Source organism: Balaenoptera musculus, chromosome 2 (assembly GCF_009873245.2).
Source record: "Balaenoptera musculus isolate JJ_BM4_2016_0621 chromosome 2, mBalMus1.pri.v3, whole genome shotgun sequence".
NCBI classification, from domain to species: domain Eukaryota; kingdom Metazoa; phylum Chordata; class Mammalia; order Artiodactyla; family Balaenopteridae; genus Balaenoptera; species Balaenoptera musculus.
The window spans coordinates 98,048,072-98,074,285 of NC_045786.1; the positions used below are offsets into that span (position 1 = coordinate 98,048,072).

Below are 26,214 nucleotides of genomic sequence, written 5' to 3' on the forward strand. Positions count from 1 at the left end.
TCTTTAAAATTTTGGGGGGATTGTATCAAACCTCAATATTAATATAGGGAGAATTTATATCTACTCCCCACAATACATGTCCAAAGACAAAGCAAAGCTTTGATAGCAGCATTAGATATAATAAAATCTGTTACAAATATGCCTTTCAACCCTTAATCAGTTGACACTAACTACATCTTTTGATGGGCACAAGCACTGATAACATGACTCACAATATCAAGAGGAACTATGCCTGGGGCATATGCCTCCATCACCACCTCAGTGACTTCAAAGGGGAAAAGATCATGAGATTGCTGAGGAGCACACTGAAGCACTGGGGATCTTCCTGAGTGTGGTGAGCCAAGTTACATGTGATTCTTCTGGCATTAAAAGGGTCTATTTCAGGGCTTCCCTGGTGGCGCAGTGGTTAGGAATCCGCCTGCCAGTGCAGGGGACACGGGTTCGAGCCCTGGTGTGGGAAGATCCCACATGCCGCAGAGCAACTAAGCCTGTTCGCCACAACTACTGAAGCCCGTGCGCCTAGAGCCCGTGCTCCGCACAAGAGAAGCCACCACAATGAGAAGCCCGCGCACCGCAACGAAGAGCAGCCCCCGCTCGCCGCAACTAGAGAAAGCCCGCGGGCAGCAATGAAGACCCAATGCAGCCAAAAATAAATAAATAAATAAATAATTTTTTTTTTTTAAAAAGGGTCTATTTCAGATCAAAGGTAAAAGAAGGGCAGAAAAACAGAAGGGAATCCCAGACCCAAGGACACTGCTATTCAGGTTAGCACAACTAGAGTCCTTCAGGCTTGAGAAAATACCACATTCCACAAAGGCTTGGGAACATTCTATAGTGGTTTCCATAAAACCAAGGTGGCGGTCAGGGTGGGGATGGGGAAGGAGGACCATGAGAAGACAAATCTGGCCACCATTCACTGTTAGCATATTCTTTGTTTGATCACATCACCACCAGACAAGAAATTCCTGTGCATAGACCTTGGAATGAAGAGTTAGGAAAATTACAAAGCCAACAGGGGGTAGACCAATAGCCTTTATGCTGTTTCCTGTGTGGATGGTAATGTTGGCTTTCACTGCTTGGTCCTGTGAGAAGGAGAAGCGGATTTTACTCTTTCCTGGGAATTACTACTTGCCCATAACACTAAAGAGTCTTCCAACTGGAAATGGATCTGATTACTTTTGCCAGACTTAATCTCTTACTTGAGCAGTTAATGAGTGCTTTCAATAATCTTAATCACATCACTTCAGTAAAATACCTACACGTTATTTCCACAGGAAATAAATGCCCATAGACCATAAACTCAACCTGGTTAATAGCTAACGTGGGAGAAAGGTGGGAATTGGACTCAGATAAAGGGCTACTGTTGGGTGATGGTAAATGAATGATCCATCCTTCGTCTGGGACTGTCTGAGGCCAGTGGATGTGGGATGTGGAGGGAGGAGAAATGGATGTGGGATGTGGAGGGAGGAGAAATGAAGTGAAAGACAAAGGCAGCTGGAAGTAGCAAAATTCTCCCTGTGTGGACCCACCAGCTGCAGGAAGTCACTGAAGGATCCAGAATATGATGAGGACTCGTGGCCACAGAGAAGGGGGATTAAAGGAAAACCAGGAGACAGGAACACAAGATACAGATCAAAGATACTATCTGGAGAACTCCCTCCCTTCATGCTTTTCAAAGAGGGATGATGATAAGAGATAACGTTTGTACGTTCCTGGAGGAAGGTCCCGGCAAAAGAGAACTTATCCATGACAGGAAAAAAAGGCTTCTCCTGCTCCTATTTTCCCCCTTTCCAATGCCTTCTTTTATAACGTTAGAAGCACAGGCAGTCTCCTTACCAAGGAATCCATGTGATTCTAATGACTGGCTCCTAAAGTGCTACGAAGATCCCAATGGAAGGCTGGGGCCAAAGTAAAGGGAATGGTTCTGCGCAACAGTATGGAGAGGTCACGGGAAAAGGGTGACCATCTGTTGAACGTGCCCCTCAGTGAGCTTAACTTAACAGTGAGTCATCAGAGAAACTGAATGTCCTCTGTGTGCCTATCTTGAGCCAGATACGATGGAGCTTTTGTAATATTGTTTTTGGGTTTTTTTAATAGAAAAGGGACAATAAAATAAAAAGATAATTCTAAATCGGGGCGGTGGGGGGGAAAAAAGATTTACTGAAGCTCAATGTATTATTTAATGCACAGTTTCTAGAGGAGCGGCACACCAAGTCGTAGGATTTAGTGTGACTTCTAAAAAGAGCTTTTGGAATTGAGGCAGCTCTTGCACGCCCATCTCTCCAGAAGTCTCTATCTAATTGTTGCAGAGAGCTTCCTTTCGAAGTATTTTGAAGCCTCCAGCGTTCACAGGGAGAAAGGATTTTCATCACTAGGATTCTATGATACATGACATAAAATCTACAATTCTATGACTTTCCTGATGAAGCAGTTTGGTTATATTAGGAAGTAGCAAGTCTCATCAAACTAACAGCAATACATTACAAACACAAAATGAAGAGCATTTACCACATTTTAAAAGAAACACACCCTGGATCAATGATATAGAGAAATTTATAAACTGGCAAGAGTTCAAAATGAACAGAAGCTTTTGAAATTCCTCTTCCCTAGACAGATATTTTTATCTTAAAAATTGCACATGATGTTTTCTCTAAACTTTAAGAGACTATATATCATATTACGAGCCTAGACAAAGCATTGACCATATGCTGTGAAAGGACCACTGAAAAAGAACCTATTATCTACACCATGGCATACACGACCCTAAACATCTGGTCGCACTGGCCTGGAAAATGTAGTGAATACAGGAGTGGCACTTTTATACACTTTCTTTTTTAGTCTTATTGATCCTACTTATAGAACCACCAAAATTATTTTCATATAAAATTTTAAATCACATGAAACATACGAGCCAAACTGGCTCTTCAGTATCTTTTGCATAAGACATGATGTTATACCAGTAACAGTAGAAACCCATACATAAAACATAACTTCAGAATAAACAATACGTCGTGTTTGTTTGGGAAATCAAAAACTGTTAAAAAAAAGAAAATCTGAACCAAGTTTCTTCAAGTTAGAAGGAATTCATCCCTCTTCTGGTATTAAAAATAATAATAAAATAATGTCATAAAATAAGGGTGCTTATAAAAGTGATTACTAAAAAAAAAGAAAAGAAAAACCCACAAAAACCCAAAACCTCTAACAACAGACAGATGAGCAAAGACACAGCATGCTTCTGCTCTTCTGCTTACAGAATCCCAACAAATCCAAGCCACCCCAGCAGCATGAACAGCAGAATTTAGGTCAAGGGGCCAATTAGCATCAAAGGCAGCAACAAGTTACTACTTCTCTCTGCCCAGTCCTGTTTCCTTTAAGCAACCATGGAGGCAGCTTTAGAGCATTCCAAAACAAAAAATTTAAAAAGACATTTACAAAGTATTGCTTCTGGAAGCAACTACAGCCCTGACCCCATAAGTCAACACCATCCTCACCATCTCCACACTCTTTTATACCACTCCCAGCTGTCCTGTTACAAGGTGAATTAACTAACAGGCCGAGGAATTCTGATTCATCATTAATTAGCCAGTGTCTGAATAGCACAAGCAGACTGACAGTTTGGGGTCGCCCAGGAACACATGTAAATTAAAGCATTTTAAACCGGGACTAACCTGGAGGTGACCGGTGCTGGGGCTGAGCTGCGGTCCTCCCAGGCCCCAAGCTCTTTTCCAAAGGTTCCCCAGGCACCAACCGAGGTTGGCCTGCTCTGAGGGAGGTCGAGTGGGCTCCTTCGGTCTCCGTGACCTTTGCAGAGAGTGGTGGCTCCAAGGTGTCAGCAGAGGGTGACCCAGAGAAAGCACGGCTCTTTCTACCAAGAGAGTCATCAAGAGCGGCTTCCCTCTCAGCAGGCAGTGAGGGGGGCCGGAGGATCCTGTGATACTGCTGAGGGCTGGGGAGCCTTGGAGAGAGAGGCAAGGGAACAGGTGACATCCATTTGTGCGTGCTGGACGGAAAGGATGAATTATTAAATACCGTGCCGAGAGCTGCCAGTGCTGGGGGTGGTGGCCTCTTCTCATCACCTCCAGGGTCCACACCGCGGGGCAGATCCAGAAACAAGGTTTTGTGGCCACTCAGAAGCAACCCAGCTCCCCTCTTGCTCCTGGTTTCTGGGAGGGTATGGGCGGCTGTCGTCCCGAAGGGAAATCCCAGCCGTTTCCCCTCAGTGGCTTCATCTAATTTCTCGCTCTCTATCACCTTCAGGAGGACCTTGTTCACAGCCCCCACAGTGCCGGCTAGGGGACCCTCCTCAGCTGATGGCTGCCATGACCTGTCCCCTCGCTGCTCCTTGCCCCAGCAGCTGGCACCCCAAGCCCCAGCCTCAGCTTCCGGGAGGGTGAGCAAGTCTGCGCTGGGTATGAACTCAGCTTGCGCTGCTGGGCAAACGGCAACCCTTTCCTCACCCTCAGGATGCGTTTTAACGACTCGTTGCACCTGAGCAGACAGATCCTGGACTTTGGCCACCACTTTGGAAATAGGCTTCTTCCTGCAAGTCCGTTCAGCAGCCTTCTCTGTCCGGCCCCCCTCTGCCTCTGGATGTTTCTCGGGCTCCTTGTGACTTTTGGTCGAACCTGTTTGCAGATGCGCCAGCCTGCGAGGGCCCCTCTTTGGCCCCCCGGCACCATCATCTCCTGGCTCTGTGGAGCTGCATTCAGGGGGCAGCCTGCCTCTTCCATGCCCCGCAAACTCAGAAGCCTTCTTGAAGCTCCCCAAGGCAGAGTCAGCATCCAGTGTCCTGGGGATCCCTGGGGTGCAGCTCCCTCTCCTCTGTAGGGAAGAGGTAAGTGCCCTATTCGGGAGCAAGTTGCCTCTCTCCTCTAGGAGCCAAACATGAGGCCTTGTTTGAGAAAGAGGAAGGGCACTGCTGGAACAGATCTGGTCCTTCCCCATCAGAGGAGCCAAGTCCTGGCCCCCATGCCCCTTTCGTCTTGTCCTCTTCTGCAGGGAGTTTTGAAAGAGCCCCTCAAAGCTCTCTCTCCTTCCACCAAACCTCCGGGCCTTTTTGTTCCCCTGGGAGCTCCTCTTACTGAGACAGCCCACGGCGGGCTCCCCCAGCCAGTGGCCAGCACTCTGGAAACAGTCGTCCTCGGAGGCCAGGCTCACAGAGAGCTCCGGCAGCTTCCCCTCCTGGTTCCCCATCGTAATGCCCAGGATGTGGTCTGAGCTCAGCAGATTGGCCAGCAGTCTCTCCCTCTCGGCCGTGAGTTTGTACAGCTCAGTTAGAATGTCTTTTGTGGGAGTTGGCTTGAAAAATATGTCGCCCGCATGTTCGTTCGGCTGCCGGCTGAGGCTGTTGATGTCGGATCCCTCCCTGACTTGGTAGCAGTTATGAAACCCTTTACTGGATCTGTCTAGAGTTATGGTGCCCTTGTATGAAAATCCTCTGACTTCCCCCCTCGGAAGATAGAAGCTGATGTAGCAGAGTTCCGTAATGGGCTTACGCAATTGGAGGGTGCAGTGAGTGCCTTCCATTATGCCTACCTAATTATTCATGCCTCGGAGATGCTGGTCTGTGGTCAGGCTTCCCAGGCTCCGGTGGTGGGCCATGTGATGGTGGCTATGCAGGGAAAGCATCTGACAGTCATCTCCAGCAACGAGACGGCCTGTTAGAGGAACGGGGGAAGAAAGCAGCTAGTCTGACGGAGTGCACGAATCACACAGCGACATAAATCAAAGCATACCCTGGACTTATCCTTCCTCTCTGGCTGACCTCAAGCAACTCAAGGCATCAGCCAGGAGGCTGATTGCAACCTCTTCCCCACTCCCAGCTCACCCTTGACTAGCAAAGCTTTTCTACAGCTGAGAATGCGAGAGTGCTCTAATTTTAGCCCCAAGACAAAAGTCCCTTCTCCCCACATGGGAACTTGATGTATACCCTAAGCAGGGTCTCTTGACTTCTCAAGGCTTCAGTTTAGGTTCTTCTATAAAACAGAGCTAACATACCTCCCAGAAATCCTTAGGAAAGGGGACTTTGAGATCCTTAGAAAACATTACTCTCCAAGAAGCACCTTCTAAGATTTGAGATTAATTATCTATTTAACTTAAAGCAGTGGGGGAGGGGGGGAAGATATTAGGTCACAAATTTTGAGTCTCTTCTGGACACAATTCATATATTTTGCCAAAAGAGTGAAAAGTGAACATTTTAAATTTTGAAGTTTAAAGAAGTAACCCAGAAGCCTTAATCAAGTGTTTTGTTTGTTTTCCTACTTCTTGCCTATCTGAAGCCAAATGGAATGGCAGAGAAAAAGGAAAAATCTGTAAGCCACTGCTGGTCCTGTATGGATTTCCAATGTCTTCACCATCAAAGTGGCTGAAGTGTCACAAGGGCAGTGAAGGTGTCTGCTCCCTCGTATGATGTGAAGTATCCCAGGGGTGTCTCTGTGGCTAACATCCCTCCAAACAATCATGAGCTTAGAATGCTATATTATGATACTTCATTTCTTAAATGAAGGCATTGCCCAGTCTTCAATATTTCCAAGCTTAAAAGAAATTCCCTGGGAAGGGTAACACAACAACCATTTATCAACCATTGATTTCTTTAGTGAGATCTCAGGTCTTTCCTAAATGGGTCTAAATAGTAAAAAGCTACATAAAAGAACAGTTTGAGTGAAGGAAGAGAGAAAGGAGGAAGCTTTTTAATAGAAACTTCTTAACGAAGATGAAGATAAAAGTAATAGAAGGTAAAAAGAAAAACATGCAAAAATCTGGTCAACCCAGAAGTTCCAGGAGGACTCAGGGTACTCACAGAAAGGGTTAGAAGGGCATGAAGAGAGAAAGCACAGAAGAGATGGGAGGCCAGCAGAGGCCTTGCCTCTTTCACAATTTTCCGTGGGATTGTTCTCATTCAACTAGCCTATCTCTAAAACTTTTCTAAAATGCTCATTCCTTGCCTTTCCTAAAGACACACATGTATATAGATACCTAATACTTATTGGTACAAACTCTCTGAATATATCCAAGAACTCACTTTGGAGGTGGTTTTTTATTGGGGGTGGTTTTATAACAACCAGTTATAAAAGCAATTGCACAGCTGCCAATATCCACTGTTCATGATGCCAAGCATCACCAGTTCAATTTAGGGATTGTCAAAAAAGCCGAAGTGAAGCTGCAGAAGTGCTATTTTAAGTTGCAGAAAAATGGGAGAGGCCTAGTTTTGCCTTCAAGGATCATTCTCCTCTAGTTTTTCTTATCTTCTCAATTTCCCTGGATTAGGAGAAGTGCATGATGTGGGAGAAGGGGAAGAGTTAAAGATTTTTATAATCTGTCCAAAGTGGCAGCACAAAGTTGATGCCATGATTTCAGCTGAAAACATGATTGCTTATTCTAAAAGCTTATTCCCTAAGAGAGGGAATTTTTAATGTATTGAACATATACATGCGCACACTTTTATTTTGTTATCTCATTTAATAAACACATCTCCCTTTTACAGATGAAGACATCTAAATTCAGAGACATCAAGGATCTGGTCTAAGGTCATATGGCTCAGAAGAAGCAAGGATAAAAACCCAGGTCTGTCTCATTTCATGGCTTTGTAGGTAAAGTGGCTCCTCATCTACTGCCTTCTACTGATGAACCAGTTTTCCAAGAAATCTGAATAGAAGAGTTCTTTTATTTTGCTAGCTTGGTGTTACTCACATTGTTTCTTCAAATATGTCTTACATCTTGCTACTTTTACCACTCATTGGTGAGTTTCGGCACCTCTGATCAGACAACATGCTGTTCTCTAAGGCTGTCCCTTAAACAACATAATCTAGGGTCAGGGCACCAGAAATTCATTACATCTGTACCTGTCAAGCAGAACTCAATGAAAATTCTAATACAGAAAATAAAGAGAAGGAGACTCATATGAAGGCTATATCTTTTGTGAAGATTATAGACATATAGTGCTCTACTATAGGGTTAACTACTTTTTTCTCCTTGTCTTTATAAGTCTTGATTATACACACGGAGAAAATGTCATGGTTAGTATTAGGTATGTTAGTCATGGTTGGGAAACTAAATCCAAAGTTTAGGAAATTATGAGATTGGATTTTACAGCAATAAAGCCATAATTCAAGGCATGAAACTACTATTAAGAAAAAACCACTTCACTTTACTGCCTCTTCCACACAGAAACTTTAATACAAAATGCTCTTTCTAGTGCCATGTCTGGGACCAGGGAGGGGCAGAAGTGAGAGAGAAAAAAAAAAGAAACAGGGGTTTGCCCCATACTCTTAGGACTAAATTTTCTCTCATCAGGGCACCGGGGACCAGAAATATGGTATGAGACTGTACTGAACACAGGCTAAGGAGCTTGAACATCCCAGGAGCCATGGGGAATCACTGAAGAATCCCAGGAAAGGCATGCTGCTTATTCAGATTTGTATTATAGAAAGATCATCCCAGAAGCAATGTAGAGACTAGACCAATAGGGGATAAGGCTAGGGTTATAGGTCACTAAAAGACCCTTTCAGTATTTCAGAAAGAATTGTTAATAGTCAGAACCAGGGCAGTGGTAATGTGGATGGAGAAGAGAAAATCAATTTAAGAAGATAGAATTGATAGGACCTAGTGATTAATTGGATATGTGTAATAGAAAAGAGTTTATTTCCACGATTTTAGATAGGTGATTGGGTAGAAATATGGTGCCATTCACAAAGATAAGAAATGTAAGAAGGCTTTGGGGGAAGATGATTAATTCAGTTTGGGAAATTTTGAATTTTAACATTCAAGCACACGTGTAAGAAACTGCTAGATGCAACATGGTAGGGCTTAGGAAGGAGATACAGACTAGAGTTACACATTTAGGAGTAACCATATAATATATAAGGAGTTCCAGTTCTAAGTAAGATAAAGTAAACACACTCCATCCTGTCTCAATCACTGCATACAGCTTAAAAGCCTGTACAGAATGCATGGAGCAGTTATTTGAGTACTCTGAAAAGTATATAGTAGCAAGCCAATTGGAAAAGAGGACCAAACTTTGAAGTGTCACCCAACAGTAAAGCAGTTCAATTTGCCCATTTTCTCTCCAGTAGTCCCCCAGCCTGGACTCAAATCATCCTGAAAGATGGAAGTGAGTATCAGCACAAACAGAGAAAGTTCTAGGGGAAAGCTTCTAGTTCAGAATCAGAAGTAGAAAAGACATCTCCTGCCAGTGATAGCAGCAGAAGTAGGAGCCTGTTGGCAACTAAAACTCTAAGAGATGGGAATGTTCCTCTTTGATCAGAGGAACTGTAGTCCCAGGACAGTGGGGCAAACCCTGTTCCTTTTTTTTCTCTCTTTGTTCTGCCCCTCCTTGGCCCCAGATGTCAGCACAGTTGCAGAAAGTTTGAAGCAGAGGTGGATAAATAAAGTCTCAGATTTATGGCTAGAGGATTGAAGAGCCCCAGAGAGCCCCAAAATATGCAAAGCTTAGTAAGTGACCCAATCAGTTGTTTATAAACTCCTGAATTCAACCCCAAGCTGTGTATGTATGGACCTGATCCTAAGCAGCATTCAAAAGACTTCGGAAAAAAACTAACAGATGGACCTTAGGACTAAGAGATAGATCTCCTACAGTGGCAACTGGGTGGCACATGAATGCAACAGCTCCAAAGAACCCAGCAAAAGCTTTGAAAATGGAACTGATATTAAAACCACAACAAACAGAAGGCTCATCGGAACTTTCAGCCTGAACTAAACCAAGTTGGCTGCCTGAAAAAAGGGAAAACGAGACTCAGAGTTTATAATACTCAAAATGTTCAGAATACAACCCAAAACTACTCAGCAATACAAAGAACCAGGAAAATCTCAACTCCCATGGGAAAATTAATCAACAGATGCCACTCTGAGATGACACAGGTGTTGAATTATCTGACAAAGACTTAGAGCAGCTGTAACAGAAGTGCTCCAGCAAGTAAGAGTTAACACTCTTGAAACGAGTGGAAAGAGAGAAATTCTCAGCAAAGAAACTGAAGATATAAAAGAGAATCAAATGGAAATTTTACAACTTAAAAATACAGTAATGAAATGAAAAAACTTATTTGATAGGCTCAATAGCAGAATGGAGATGTAGAGGAAAGAGTCAGTGAACCTGAAGATAGATCAATAGAAATTACCCAATCTGAACAACAGGGAGAGAGAAGACAAAAAGTGAATAATCAGAGCCTCAAGGACCCATGCTACAAAAAAAATGACTACCATTTATCTCACCAGAGTCCTAGAAGGAGAAGAGAAAGAGCCTAGTACAGAAAATATATTTGAAAAAATAATCATTGAAAACTTCCCAAATTTGGTGAAACACATAAACCTACAGATTTAAGAAGCTCAGTGAGCCCCAAGTAGAATATACCCAAATCAGTTTATACCCAGACCCGACATTCAAACTGCTGGAACCTAAAGACAAAGAAAAAAAGTCTTGAAACAGCCAGAGAAAAATGATGCATTGCTTATAGAGAAATGACTTAAGTGACTGCAGATTTCTCATCAGAAACCATCAAGGCCAAAAGGAAGTGGAACATTTTTAAAGTGCTGAGGAAAAAAAGACCTGTCAATCCAGAATTTTATACCCAGTGAAAATATTCTTCAAGAATGAAGATGAAATAAAGATGAAGGAGAAGTAAGAGAATTAGTTGCCGACAGACCTGCTCTAAAAGAATTGCTAAAGGAAGCTCTTCAGACAGAAGAAAAATGTTACCAGAAAGAAACTTATAACACCAAGAATGAAGAAAGAGTAATAGAAATGGTAAACATCTGTGTAAATATAATATTGTTCTTCTCTTGAGTTCTTTAAAAGATGTTTGACAGTTGAAAGCAAAAAAATATGATATCGTTCAGTGGGGTTGCAATGTATGTACATATAATACACAAGACAACTACAACTTAAGAGAGTGGGTAACAGGACCTCCATGGTATGAAGTAAAATAGTATTTTAATTCTAAGTACACTGTAAAGAGTTCAGCATGTATATTATAAGCCCTAGAGAAAATATTTTTAAAAATATACAAAGATATAATCAAAAATACAACCGGTATATTTAAACAGAATAATATTAAATGTTCAAATAACTAAAAATAAAATTAGAAAAAGGAAATGAAAGAGAGGAACAAAAAAAGGCAACAAACAAAAAGTAAAAACAAATGGAAAAAATTGGTAAACCTAAATCTAAACATGTCAACAATTACATTAAATGTAGATGGTCTAAACACAATATTAAAAGACAAAGATTATCAGAATGCAAATAATATGGAGTTAAAGTCACTGAGTTGGATGAAGTTACTCAAGAAGAGTATGCAGCCTGAGGAAAGCAAAGGTTACAGAGTATAGTACTTGGAACAAATATATTCAAGGAATAAATGGAGGAAAGAGAGACTTCAAAAGAAGCTGAGAAAGAAAAAAAGGTAGTAAGATAATTCCCCATATTTTGTATCTAAAGAAATTAAGGTTAAATAGTTTAATTTCTTATTATGTTTTTATTATAAGTCTGTAAACCCTAGATCTAAAATCTTTCAGTGTAGTCAAACTGAGGCCATGGTTCAGAAGTTCATATTAGGTTAAACCACAGGTCTTCCATAATACTAGCAAGCCTTTCTTCCCCCTCCCCTGAGAGTAACAGGAGTCACATACCCAGTTATATCCTTAAAGTCTTAGCTTCAGCCTTATCCATCAACCCTTCTTAAAGACCTGTTACATTTTCCTTCTATAGTTTTCTTTGCTACATTTTCTTTGGCAGAGAAATACTGTAAAAATAGTGAAAGTCACAACCATGGTATCATACCATGATGAAGACCATGTCAACTAGGGATCAAACCATAGGGTATAAAGGATGAAAAGTGTGACTTTGGGGTCATAGATATCAACATCGGCCATGTGGTTTGTGGCAGGATACTTGGCAAAAATAAGTCCCCATGAATTGTAAAAGAAAAGTGTTCCATTCTTAGAATCCTGAAAATTTTTTTAAAATGTCACAGAGGTTTCTCTGCTTCCAAGATGAAATACTATTCTACCAGATTCTGGGGGTCCAAATCTAGATGCAAATGTTCCTGCCATGTGTTCATAATTTCCGACTTTCCAATGATCATATAAACAAATAAAGAAGGTACTCCTAGTACCTCTTTCACTGGGCCTTATCATTTAACAAAAAATTTCAAGCAAAAACATTATCTGCAGTGGAAGGTAGGAATTGAGAATTGTAGTTTAATTATAAGGTAGTGTCAGTTGAAAAGAACAAGTTTCTCCTTTGAATGCACAAGGATACAGGTTTTGATACACGAGCGACACAAAGACAATCCAACTGGCTCGAATTTGGCAACCACAGTGCATCTTAGAGGAAACTTATGGAAAAGAAAAGATAATTTCATGTTTTCTGGTCCTAGGATGAGTTTTAGGATCATTTGACCAACAAATTTAAGACAGATTACTGCAAAGAAATACAAACATTTTCAAACTTACTTCCCCATTCTCTTCCACAGTTTGAAATTATTTTTATCAAAATAACTCATTGTGTACATCCTCCACTATCATCAATGAATAATTATAGCACTGCCTCTGGAGCATGGAATAACTATCCATGGTTCTTCCCAAATCTCCCTCTCTCAACCAAAGACAGACTGTCAGAATTCAGCCATCAGTCTAGCATCCCAGCCAGTGTCTGTATCTGGATAAACATACCTCATGTACTTTCGTCCTTCAAATTTCAGCTCCTTTGTGACATGAGAAATTTAATCTCTAAGTTTCCAATCCACTAACTCAAAATACTACTTGGTGATACCTACTAGATGACCAAGAAACTATAAAACTCCTCCTCTTTGAACAAGTCTGCCCTGAGCAAATGAACTTCAACCTCAGCACTCCAGTGTGCTCCACATCAAAAGAAGGCTTCAGAGAAGGGCAAACACTTCTCTGTGACAATCCACTAGCAAGTCAGAGTGCGGTACAGTGCTGAATCATTGCACACATTTTCCATCTAAGAAACCAGAGGAAAAAGAATTGTAAGTCTTAGGAGGGGAAAAAAAAAAAAAAAAAGCAAAATAACAAGGAAAGCACTGTGGAGTGGGGTTAAATATAATTCCATGCTGAGTTCACAGGACTATTTCAAGCAGCACTGCCTCACTCTGCTTTGACTAAAATGCAGCAGTTCTGCAGGTGCCACATACTAAATTATACATCTTAATTTGGTCTACCAAGTGACCTTCTCTGGTTGTGCTCAGTGTCAAAGCACTTTGCTTCCTGGGAAGTCTTCAGGTCTTTCATTTCCTCTTGCAAACTCCAGACAGACATTCTCTCCAAGACAACACTGCTGGGGTGATTTCTTCTCCGACTCTTTTTCCAATAAGCAAGCACAGGATTTTACTCTACCCCAGATGGAAAGATCTGTTGTGCCTCACCATAATAGGAAATTATTGCCTTTAGCAGATGCTATTCAATGCTCATAACATATTTCACCAATGCCTAAAATAAGATCCAAGAATTAGCTGCAGTCATTCTATCTGCTTACTATAGATTTCCTAATTGATTCTGGACCTGAAAGGCCAATGCAAAACTTTTTTTGCTCAGCCATTGGCACGGCTATGCCCTGTGACTCCATCTGAGCCCAATACTGCTAAGACAGATTATCTATAACTTCCATTATTTAACGAGAAATTGTCCATCTGTCCATTCAGATTCACACTCTACCCTTCTGCACATCACTAAGCACTAGGAGACTGACTTTTTTGGACTCAGTCAAGATCAACAAGCTCCCCTGCACTCTGGCTTCTACTGGGTTTAGCCACTGGAAAACACTAGCAGCAGATGAGAAGGTAGAATGGGAAAAGGGTCAGGATATTTACTCCCTGGCTCCCTCCCTCCTAGACTATGGTTTTGCAATAGGTGTGTCCTCTACTAATGAAGACCACAGCTCCTCTTGGGGAGCCCTCCTCCAGCTACAGTTACTTCTTCTGGGTACCAGTTACTGCTCCCTTCCATTGCTCATTCAGGCCTAGGTAGCTTTGAATGCTGCCTCTTACGTGTGATTCTGGACACATTAGTGCCAGCCTGTCTTCCTCCCACCCACCCTAGGATGGAATGCAGTGTTACTGTTCTTCAGATAGAAGATATAAACACAAACGTAGGTTGGCAATAGCTTTCTAGCTCTTCTCCCTCTGAAGGATTTTTTCTCCAAAGAATCTAAACACTGCAGGAGTAGGAGTACAGGAGTGATAACTAAATTAGTACAATACAAAGCAGAAAGAGACCCATTCAATAGACATCAAACAAAAAATCAGAGAAGGTCAAAGAAAGGAGAGAGTACATCATATTTGTAGGATCAGGAAATCCTTCAGGAAAAGCATTTGAAATTGCCCCTCACTAAAGGGTAAGATTTCAACAGGTAGAGATTAAGAAAAGGGAATTCCAAGAGGAGGAGCATTATACAAGACTGGGAAATTTGCTAAATTTGTACAAAGGGAAAAATTACGCTTCGTCTGTTTTTTAGACACATGTCGGGAGAAATAAGATAAAGTGATGTCACGTTGTAAAAAAAATTTGAATCCAGGTTGGTGGGAAATTCATGCTTACTTCATAGAAAAACGGGAAACCATTGATGGGTTTTGATCAGGAAAGTAATATGTTCACAACTAAACTTAAGGAAGATGAATTTAGCAGTAATATCAGAACAGAATGGAGTAGAAAGAAATCAGAAAGAGCATCAATGAGGAACTCAGGAAAACAGCAAATTCTGCAAAGAGACTGAAAAAGAAACAGATTAGAAGTGGAGATTAGAGGAACAGTTTTAGATAGGAATTTTAGCAAAGTAATTGAACACCAAAATATATTGCAAAGAGCAAGAGAAAAGGCAGACGGTTAAGAGAAGGTAATGAGTAATAACCTATACTGCTATCAAGGCTTTGACTTTGCTATGAATTTTGTCTTGTTTTTCAAGACAAAGGAAACCTAAGCATGTTTTTATGCTGAGAAGTAGTGAAGAGGGAGATATTGATGATACAAGTGAAAGATGGGATAAAATATGGGACAATAGATAAAGGAAGGCCCCAAAGGATGAAGACATGGGCTCAAGATCAAATGAGGAGAGTCAGCCTTAACAAGGAGAGTTGTTGCATGGTCAAAGACTAGGGTTAGATAAAGAGAAGAAGACAATTATAAGCAGAAAGTAGTGAAATTGAGAGAGTTTACATATTACCACAATGATTTTTGTTTTCTTCATAAAGACTATTATTTTATGATTTTCTTTGTATTCCTACAATGTCATAAGAAGGAAGCAAAATACTGCAGAAGCAAAATTTCTGCCTTTAAAACTCTGATTTGACTATGAGTCAAAAGCACTCCAAGCTGGGCCTTATTATAACAAACTGGCGAATCGCTAAAATAATTAAATAGAGGCCAAATTTTGGTCAATAGAATTATTTTGGTCAATAAATTTCTAGCCAAAGTCACAGCTGGTTATCAAAGAATAAGAAAAATGGCTCCTTTTTGCATTTTTTTTTTTTTGACCCCTAAACCAACCCATTCATATACCCAGATATGCTACAAAGTATGAGCATTGAAGATTCCCCCAAAGACTTCAGAGAATCCTTTCTTCACCTCTCTCTTACCTCTTCCAAACTTCACTACATAAAGATAAACAAATATCAGCTTACCACATGATCTCCATGAGAATATAAGATACTGAGATCCTCAACGCATCTCTGGGCTCATGTCACTATGTGATTTATATCATCATCTATGGGAGATATAGGAGTATACAGAGGGGATAAACCCCTTCCTCATGATTATAAAAAAGAATCTGTACATACGAGATTCTTACTCATTGAATGCTTAAGGTTCAAAGGTCAGTGTTTGATTGCACAGCATCCCTCAAAACTGGGCTTGGTACATTCTTGGTAAGACAGATAGCTTCCTTTTCAAAAATTAGGAGTGTCTTTTTAAATATGTGAACCCAATTTGTGGAGTTTCCTTTTATGAGAACTTTAAATCAGGAATAATCATCGCGTATGTTAAGTTGAATCTGCATTTCCAAATTAAGGGCTCTGCTCTTGAACAGTGACTTTCCAATTATACAGAATAAGCGATTTAAATAGGCTTTTACATTTTATAGAGGAGTAAGGACCCAGGCAGGGTGCTTTGAGGGCACTCTCTTGTTTAAAGATCCATCACAGAGCACAGCCCTCATGAAAGAAGGGAGGAGCATGGTGACTCTCAGAGATGAAGGTACTCTGCTGTCTCTCCCTTTCCCCTATAGTCCCTCTGTTGGAAAAAAAAAAAAAAACTTAACTGTCTCACATTATGCGTTCTAATTTTATAAAATGCCCCAAATACTTTCATACACCACCATAATACGAGATTTGTATAAAACTTCCGCAAGAGAAGTTGTGTGGCTCCAACTTCCTTTTGAGACATACAAACACTCTCTAAGGCCAGTATGACAGATGTTCTCATTGTCATTTACATACAGAGAGGCTAAAAGAGACCAGAAAGAGGCTAAAAGAGACCAGACTTGCCCCTGGTCACACAGCTAGTGATCAACAGAAGTGGGACTCAAATCCAGGTTTCTCGATTCCTAGTTTGGTGCTCTTTCTACTACCCTACTACAGCTGAAAACCATTAAAAAAAAAAAAGACTAAAGAAACAAAATGTCATAAAAAATTTATTGTTGGATAGAATTTTAAATGCACTGTAGTACTACATAGAATGAAGCAAGTGGGCTCAAAGCGACTCTTTGGTAAGGGTTTCTCATGTAAATATGATCTTTAGAAGAATTCTATGTCTGATTAAATATTCAGAATCCTACAGAGGAGTATAATTTATAGGCAATGGTTTCATAAGATGCATCTGCTTCCTTTCTGTGTTGTTGCTTTTGTTGAGGAAGACGTATTGGTATCAAAGTTTCACAAATCCTAACGCTTACCATGGGAATCAAGGAAGGCCCTTATTCATCTTAACCGAGTGTCATTTCATAAAATCTGCCATATGAGTTAGTTATTTTGAGATGACTGTTACATCATACCAGTAATTCTCTATGCAGCAATGTTTAAACAAAAGGCTCTCCCAAGAAAGGGGCAGGGTAACCCAGCACTGCATTCCAACCCAGTGTTTATGTCTGTTTCAGCAAAGACAGCTGGCATCATCACTGCTGTCTGGCAAGCTCATTTTCCTTAGTTGACTAATGAAGAGGCAGGAAGATAACACTTTGTGGACAAGCAGTAAAAACCCACAAAAATTAAAAATAGAGGTGTGGTAATAAGATAGGCAGATTCATACTCAGTTGAGAAGGAGGAAGAAAAGGAAGGGGAGGAGGAGGAAGATGAGATAAGCCAACATTTCATGAGTTCTTACCCAGTGCTAGGCCCTAGTTAAGTGCTTCTATGCCTCACTGATTTAATTCTCACAGATCTATGAGACGAGTACTAACAATACTCCCTCTATACCCATGAGAACCACGTAAGCTTAAGTAACTTACCCAAAGTCTCAAGAATTGAAAATTGAATCCAAGCCTGAATGTCTTAAAGGTTTGCATGTAGAAGTTACAAAATATTGCATTTTCCAAAACTTCATGGAGAGATGATGAATCTGTTATGGGACACTCGCAGGAGACCTCTAACACCTCTACATAAGGATTATTTCTCTTCTCTTTGTTAAAAGATGGTTAAGAGATTACGGCGATCACGCACGTTAACGCCATTCCCCTCAACCAGAATGTTAATTATCCATCTGGCAGAAAGGAAAAAGAGCATGTAATGTTTGCAAAACTCCTACTGAGAATTCTTCTTTGTCCTAAAAGTATGCTAGTGTTCATGGTCTAATGTTTCTATTAGGGCCTAGAGAAAGACTTATCCCACAATGCCCCAGAGAAGGTGAGGAAGGTTAAAATTGGACATCACCATTAAATTTGCCTCAGGTGAAGTTAAGAGATTTATGATTGAATGTCAGTAAGTTCTGACGGCAGGAGGTGTAATAAAAAATGTCAGAGCACCCCCAGACTTTGAAGCAGTCCCCCTTGTGATTAGGAGCTTAGCTGTGGGTATGAACACTTGGAACTATGTCTGCTCAAACATTTAAACCAATCCCACCTTTGGCAGAAGGCTGGAAACTTCTAATGGGAATATTTAAACAATATCTAACTAGTCCCTATCTTCTGACTCCTGAATTTAAAAGAATTAAAGTGTCATCCCTAATTTCAACAGGTCCTAAGACAGAGATTTTCCACATCACAGCAGCTACAGTTGGACCCAAAGGTTTGGCAACGGGAAAAGTACCCTCTTGGGCTCAAAACATATCTTCCTTTAATAAAATGTGTTGCTCTGAGAATTCCCCATTTGACTGCCACTCAGAATTTCACTACTTTATGCAAAAATCTCATGGCCACAGTTCCTACAGCTGGATGTCACACAAGGGTCTAACAGTTTTCACACCATTTGCATATAATTGTAAAAGCATTTCAGGATGATTCCGCAAGTTCATTCTCAACAATCTGTCAACTGACCTCAATTGAAAGGCAGAAACATAAAAAGCATATTACTGTATCAGTAGTCAAAGACTGCACCTATCCAAATGGCAGGCTTAGAAAGAATAATGGTGAAGATAAGTATACACTTATGAAACTGATGGAGAGCTAAAGTTTTGAGGTATAGATGGTTGCCCAAAATAACTTGTTACAGTAGTCTCATGCTGCTTCTAGAAATCTCCTGTGTTCCTGGAATTCAAATAACATCCCCCCAAAAAAATCCTTTGAAAAAACATAAAACAACTTAATAAGACCATTTCTGAATTTGAGATGGCTAAAACTTCAAGGCTGAACAAATAAATGTATGCCATAAAAAACAGAAATTGAATGTTGGGACAAATGGCTAGTGTTCTGATGGGAGTGTTTATGGTTTCATAGTCAAATCAGAGTTTTAAAGGCAGAAATTTTGCTTCTGCAGTGTAGACTAGCTTAGCGCTTTCCTTCTGACATTGTGACATTGTAGGAATACATAGAAAATCATAAAATTATAGTCTTCATGAAGAAAACAAGAATTGCTTTCCTTCTGACATTGTGACGTTGTAGGAATACATAGAAAATCATAAAATTATAGTCTTCATGAAGAAAACAAGAAATCTCTCAATTTCACTGCTTTCTATCTAACAGAAAGAGTGATAGATCCCTCTGCCTTGCCAGCACACAAGGGAAGCCCTGGGAACTGAAGGACTCCGAGCACAGTTCTGATGTCAGGAAGAGTTTACGGTGTCTGTGACAAGTTTCAAAAACAATTTGAAATAAAAGCAAATATATAATAAGTACGGCAAATAGGTCTGTGATGGTAATAAGAATGTAGAATTAGAAGGACACAAAGGCCTGGAGTTCCATAATTTTTTTTTGTAGCCTTTTATAAAAAGGTGCAATTAGCCCAAATTTCTATCTCACAAATTGCAGAGTAAATCTGTGAATCAGATGAGGCCACCAGGGAGCACACTATTAAATACTCTTTTGTCATCAGATTAAGTAAAAATGTTCTCTCAAGTAGGCATGTACTTGCACGATAAATCAGTTTTCCAGTTGGGGGAATTCTGTACGGATTAAGCAGATCAGGATTTACCAAGAAAATCCTTCTTGGGCCTGACATCATCATGAGAAACGTCCGCTGGCTGCACTGGGGGCCTATTTGAGACAAACGGATTTACAGCATTCGAGTTATTCTTCTAAAAGGCATGTTTTGGAACATGAAATATTTCAGTAAATACCAACATTTTATAATATAAATAACTTCTGGGCATGTAAATTTAATTCCACCAATGGGTCTTGGAATCTAATTATTAATGAAGGGAAAATGAACTATGGGGTTTTCTTAAATCTTGATGTTGGGAGACAGGATGCAACATTTCCCCATTCCTTTTCTTCAGTTGCAACTGCATTCCCAGACCCAAAATGTCACTCTTATAACCATCACTACAGTTAGTTCTTCTTCAGTTCTAAGGTGTTTCAGTAAAATCTGTACAATGAACACATTCACAAATGCGGTTAGAAAGGTGGTCGTTTATACAATTGTGTGTTTATATCACTAGCTGTCATCATAATGCATGGATATGTATAGTGTGCAAAACACAATGATTCAAATGGGAGACACGTATGATGCATCTAAGGTGCTCACAGATTTTACAGTATCAGTGAAAATTTGACACGACTACTAAGGTACAAAGAGGTGGAACATACGGATTTATGACTAAATGATCAGTGCACATACTAACTCGAGGTTCCATGGCGAACTTGATGCAGAGGCCACTGTATACTTAGCCTGGAAGCAGGATGGCAAGATGAGGAAAGCACACCACATATCACGGGAGTGTTATGAGGATTAGCATGCAGTGATGGACCACTGCCAGTGTGCAACAAAATGCAACTTGTCACCAAGCGATGGGAAGGAAAAGGGAAGGAGAGGAGACTGACACTGGTTATGTGGTTTGACACTGAGTTAGAAAGTCTGCCTTTGTTATCTCATTTAACTCTAGCAATTATCTTCTGCCTCATAAGGTTGTTATTTTCATTTTATACATCATAATAAATGAAGTTCACAGAAGGAGGTGGTAGAGTTGGGCTTCAACACAAGGTCAGTGTAACCCCGAAGTTCACAGTCCTTTCAGTACAGAAAATTCGAGTAGGAGGGGCTTGAAGACTGGCTCTCAATACTCTAGCTTATTAGAAAGAATTTTAAACGTTGGGAAATGGCAAAGAGAAAGCAAATCATTTCAATAAAGCTGGAGGAAAATATAAAGGATGGAGAATGAAAGAATGTGACTTTGAGGAGGAAGAGAATAGGGTGGGCGTGGGGAACCATATCGCTGAAATAATGCAGGTAGTACAAGGATGACCTTCCCAGAGATTTTCCAATAAAAGAGCAACACCACACATCCCACAGGAAAATGACGGAGCAGCTGAAAAACATCAGTCTAAAGCTGTTGCGTAGCAGAGTGACCAACCTGCGGCTGGCCTGGGATATCCAGTCCACCTTTTTGTGAAACTGACAGACCAGGAATCCCTCCTGAGTTTATTATATGAGTGGATATACAGAAGAAGTTTTGGGGATCAGAGAGACAAGAGGAATGAAGGGGACATATTTAGTTATAGGAATCTGGAGAGAGAGGGGAAATTGTAGGTAAGAGACAGGAGGAGAGGGAGAGAAAGATGAGGACAATGGACAGAAAGGGACAATATCTGACCCACAGAGGAAAGGAGGTAGGAAAATCCTTTGTATTCGTAAAAGACTTTGTAAGACTATGAAACCAAGCAGTGATGCTTCAGGGCCCAGGTGAGAGAGCATGGCCAGGGTTGGAAAAGGAGCCATTCTTTCCCATGCACCATCTCCTTCGGTGCCCTGAGAACTCCAGAAGGCCATCACAGGAGCCTGTTGTGCTCAGCAGGGTGTCGTTTTCACAGAGGGGACCAGCAGAAGAGGCCAGGACAAGGTGCAGCGAGGATAAGGCTGTGGGACAGTATGACTAGTCTGATGGCTGAGCACATATGAGGCTCCAGGAAATAACTGGGGATGTTTTAAGAGGTGGAAGAAGTCCTATGTAAACAGGAAAAACTAAGATTCACATATTAAGGTGTTATTATTGTGGCCTCACTTCAACCCATAAACAAGTGATTGCTGGGTTATTAAGTCCACATAGGGTGAAGAAGAAGCAAATGATACAGAAAAGGATAAGGAAGAGAAGAAACTCAATGATAAATATGGCTCCCATCCAAAAGAAGGGAAAATCAAAGTCATCCAAATGGAGTGGGTTTCTTTGGAAGGCTTGCTATAATTGGACATTTTTAAGTGCATGATGATGACTATTTGATAGAGATTCTGAGGAAATTAAACCATTATAAATCCAGTACCACAGACCTATTAGTCTTCCTTAATATCTACGCCCTCTCAGAGTTCAATCCATTACCTGGTCTTCTTGGTTTTTACCTCCATGACAACTGGGTACTTGGATGAGTTGGACTTCAGAATACTCCCATCCTGAGCTAGTATTATTTTTTTGTATATGTACCATAAGAATATTATGGTACATATTCTTCTTGGAAAGGCAAAGAGTTCTTGCTCTTTTAAGCTATATTCCATAATATTCCACATCATAAAATTTTCATTTCCAACAAAAATAGTAGATCCCAATAATCATTAAAATGTTCTTGGTTCAGTTAAGTAGACCATTGAATTCCATAAAACCCAGAATTTGATCTACTGGTATTTGAGGGATCAATCTGGTATATCTAGATTCCTGTGAGGCATGAGATCAAATGAGCAAATATCATGTAGTTTTTCATGTTCCCAACTCTCATACTGTATGAACGTTACCAATGGCTGTGTAACGTTACCAATGGCTGTAATCCCTGTGTATGGCTAACTGACCCATATTTGGACTTACAGAACAGTTGGGAAATCAGAAACATTTCCACATTCCACACTGCAGTGCTTCAAAAAGCAAACTGTAACGGTTCTATCGCGTCATGATTTCTGTTTCAAAATCTGGGAACGGACCCATGGGGCTAGATCGGGAGCCTGTGAAACTGAGCAGATCTTTCAGATGGAGAGAATTTTTCCTACCACATACTTGCTTTAATTAATAAAACTAGATCCCTTTCAGAGGAAAGAACTATTTTTTAAGAACTAGAGTCTCAATCATAGAGATTGTCTAGGTTATTTCTAGGGAGGGAATTGACATTATAGAAGAAAATTCCTCAATCTTCTAAGTGCTTTATATTTCCTTCTTTCATTACTTCTTTTCATATGAAATTCAAGAAGGCAGGTAGCCCTTGTTTTTCCACATCTTCTCCTCTTTCCTTTGTTTTTAAATGAAGAAATGAGTCCTCAAAAGCTAAGCTTAGAACACTTCACACAGTGCTTGCTATATATCTGCTGGCCTGGGAACTAGAAACCAAAAGATAAGTATGGCCCCAGTGAGGTCAAAATTTAGTTCACATCAAAGCAGAGAGGCCCTGGAAATACCTACCTGCCTAGCCCCCACACACATACTTAGCCGTATTCTCCCAGAGATGTCAAAAGCATCAAGAAATTCTTACCCATATAGCATCCCCCTCAAATGAGAGGTCCTGCCCCAATTGGAATGTTTATTTATTATTGTCAGAGTTGAGCTGAGGCTACAGTGCCTTAAAATCCCACAGCGCCTTATACTTTTTCAAAGAATCTCACATGAATAATCTTATTTAAATAAGCAACTTATCTGATCAGATGTGAGAGATAAGTGGACTTCGCTGAGGGAGGTTTGAGAGAACTACCTGGCTGGAGGGTCCCCAAAACAAATGGCACATTTTCCATTTAAAAAATCATTCCTTGGAGGCCAACTGTATGTCAGACATTTTCCTCTACACTATTCTGGATGGAGAATTTGTCTTTGGCACCTCTAACCAGCCTCCTCCTGCTTCCCTTCCCCTCGCTCGTAATATATTTTCTTTCCTGTCCCAAAGAAAAGTCACTTTCAAAATTTGACCAGATAGAAATCATTCAGCTTTTGATTACATGAGTTAGCCAACACAGTATTTTCATTTGCAGGCTTGCCCTGTCAAAGGTAATGACAGGCTGTAGAGCCAATTTAGGGAATTCAGCTTCACTTAAATAGAAGCGGTATTGAGTCGGTCAGAGGTCTTCCCAGCACTGACAAAATCCTAATGCTTCTGCCTGCAGCTAAGACACAACTCAGGAGTACCAAGAGTGTTTGTAAGCTTTGGTTCTCAAGCAAAAGCTTTAGATACCTAAGGTAAATAGCTTTAGGTCTTTCAATAGCTAATTACTATTAAATAGTTAATTAAATAGGTAATTACTCGTTTAGTGATCACTCACCATGTGCTGGGCACTCTTCTTAGGGCTTTATCTGTTTTAACACATTTATTTTCACACAGGCAAAAAAGTCTATGAGGTAGGTACTATTATTTATCCCTGTTCTTGTAATGAAGAAACTGAGGCACAGAGAGGGTAGGTAATTTGCTTAAGGTCTCACAGCTGGTAAGTGGCTGAGCTGGGATTTGAACCCAGATCGTTTGCCCCAGAGCCCTAGCTCTGAAAATCCCTTACAGGACTGACCAGGGACACCAAGCCTCATTCAGAAGACCACTCATTCACGAATTCCTCTTCTTTTAGTCATAGAATATGGAGCACTCACCCCATGGTACAACTGGTCCAGGACTGATCAATCTTCATGTGAGAGAGTTTCCACCCCGGCAGCGCAGACCGAAGAAAAAACAATGAATTCACAGTCAGAAGGCTTGGGCTCAAATCCAGCTTCGCCAGTTGCTAACAGAATGACCTTCTGTAAGTCACTTAAACCTCGCTTCACCTCAGGGTCTTCATCTGTAAAATAGCTTTTTATTCTCCCTATTTTCAATGCAATTTCATAATCCCCCTGCAGAGAAATGGAGCCCACTCTCCAAATTACTTTTCTAGGTAGAACAAATTCAGGGCGCGCGTGGAATCAGAACCTAGACTTCTGGAGACAAAAGATACCACAGGACGGTAAGGGGTGGAAGTAGGCAAAGGAAATAGCATAAGAAATTTACAAGTAGGGGGAAAAACCAAACTTCCGTCAGTCATGCAAGAACCAGAAGGAAAGCAAGTGAAGTGTGGGAAACAAGTAGGACTGAATGTAAAATTAACATGGGTGAAAAATAGAGGAATTAATCAAGGCTTATTATTTCCACCTCTATTATAAAAGAAAATTCATTATTAGCTTGAGTGAGACCCAGGACACAGTGATATCTCCACCCAGCACTTACAAAGCCTTTTCTCCTTTGGTGCAAACCCTTTATTCGGCATTTAACATGTACCAGCTGAAGAGGTGCTTTAATTGCTCTCTCCTGGCCCATGCACAAAGGCAAAAATCTTCAACTTGAGGCCCTTCTCGGGCTCTTACCAGCCTACGATGTATCCGTGTCCTGCACTGGGGCTCAAATCTGTTTGGCCTTCTCTGTTAGAATGTTTGGCTTAATCACAACGGTGCCCATGAACTTAGACTTCAGATGTCCTTAGGTTCCTTGCCTCATAGTTCGGAGTTTCAGGGCATCCCTCCCTTAGCACAGCTTTAGGACCGATACTGCCTTGGTTCAAATCCCAGCTCTTCCACTCAGCATGGTAACCTTAGCTATGTAATCTCTATGTGCTTCAATTTCTCATCCCTAAAGTACAGGTAGTAATGACACCTGGGAGACCTACTGGCGTTGAGAACCTAGTGTCTGATACTTGGTAGGCACTATAAAAGTAATTGCTATTATTATTTTGTGATTCAGACCCACGTTATCCAGGAACAGACTCCCAACACACCCTGCCTCTAATGGCCAATTAACCTTCTGTGACTTATTTTTCCTGTTTGATCAAAAGCTCTCTAAGGGAAGGGACTGTCATCATCACCATCTTGGTATTCCCTACAGCACATGCCTTAAAGATGGCAGATATTCAGTAAATAGTGGACTGAAGTGTCATTATCTGAAGACATAGGTCCAACCTGTGTCTCTGCCTGGAAATTCAAGCACATTATTATTTGTAGCCAGATAATGATCAATGATGGCTTGGGCTTTGCTTTCCAAAAACACAATTAAAGTGGACAAAAAAATCATTATCAGGAACAAAACTGGCTTTCCATCATTAAAATGTGTATCAAGGAGAGAAAAATATGAAAAATACAAAAAGTCAGATTAGAGAGTAAAAGGCTGAATTAATACCAAAATTTCCATTAAAGATCAAAGTGACAGTTGGAAATATAAAAAGTGAAGAAAAGAGATTTTTTTTTGATGCTCCAAGATTTTAAACAAGGGGGGAAATGAATTTATGAAATCTTGACTAGTGCCTGAGAGAAGAATGAAAGGTATGATTTTCAGGATCCCACCATAAACCATATGTGTGTGTGTGCATGTGTGTGTGTGTTTGTGTGTGTGTGTGTATGTGTGTGTGTGTATATATATATATATATATATTTTGTTGTTGTTGTTCCCCTTGCCTGAAAATTTTCCAGAATCTTTATGACTCAGTCTCTGGCTGCCTTCGGGTATCTGCTCAAATGACAACTCATGAAAAGGCTTCCTAGGTGACTCGACACGAAAAAGTGCCCACGGCCAATGTCACTCTCCAGCCCTCACCCAGATGCGTCTCTCCCATGGAACTTACCATCTGCCACATTACACATCCATCAATTACTCAGTCTCTCCCCACATACTGTAGAACGTAACCACCA

General features: G+C 40.7%; 1 protein-coding gene and 1 long non-coding RNA gene across 2 annotated transcripts in view; one reads left to right on the forward strand and one right to left on the reverse strand.

The window, feature by feature from the left end:
• The window catches only part of FMN1 (formin 1), a 420,519-nt gene extending 414,993 nt beyond the window's left edge, over nt 1-5,526 (reverse strand). The window contains exon 1 of the mRNA XM_036844040.1: nt 3,669-5,526. Coding sequence (XP_036699935.1) covers nt 3,669-5,526 — 1,858 coding nt within the window. The remainder of the gene's footprint in view (nt 1-3,668) is intronic.
• Nucleotides 4,746-26,214, forward strand: LOC118890773. Its single transcript, XR_005018825.1, has 4 exons — nt 4,746-4,834; nt 7,484-7,563; nt 24,132-24,302; nt 25,996-26,214. It is a non-coding gene; the product is annotated as an uncharacterized LOC118890773 (long non-coding RNA).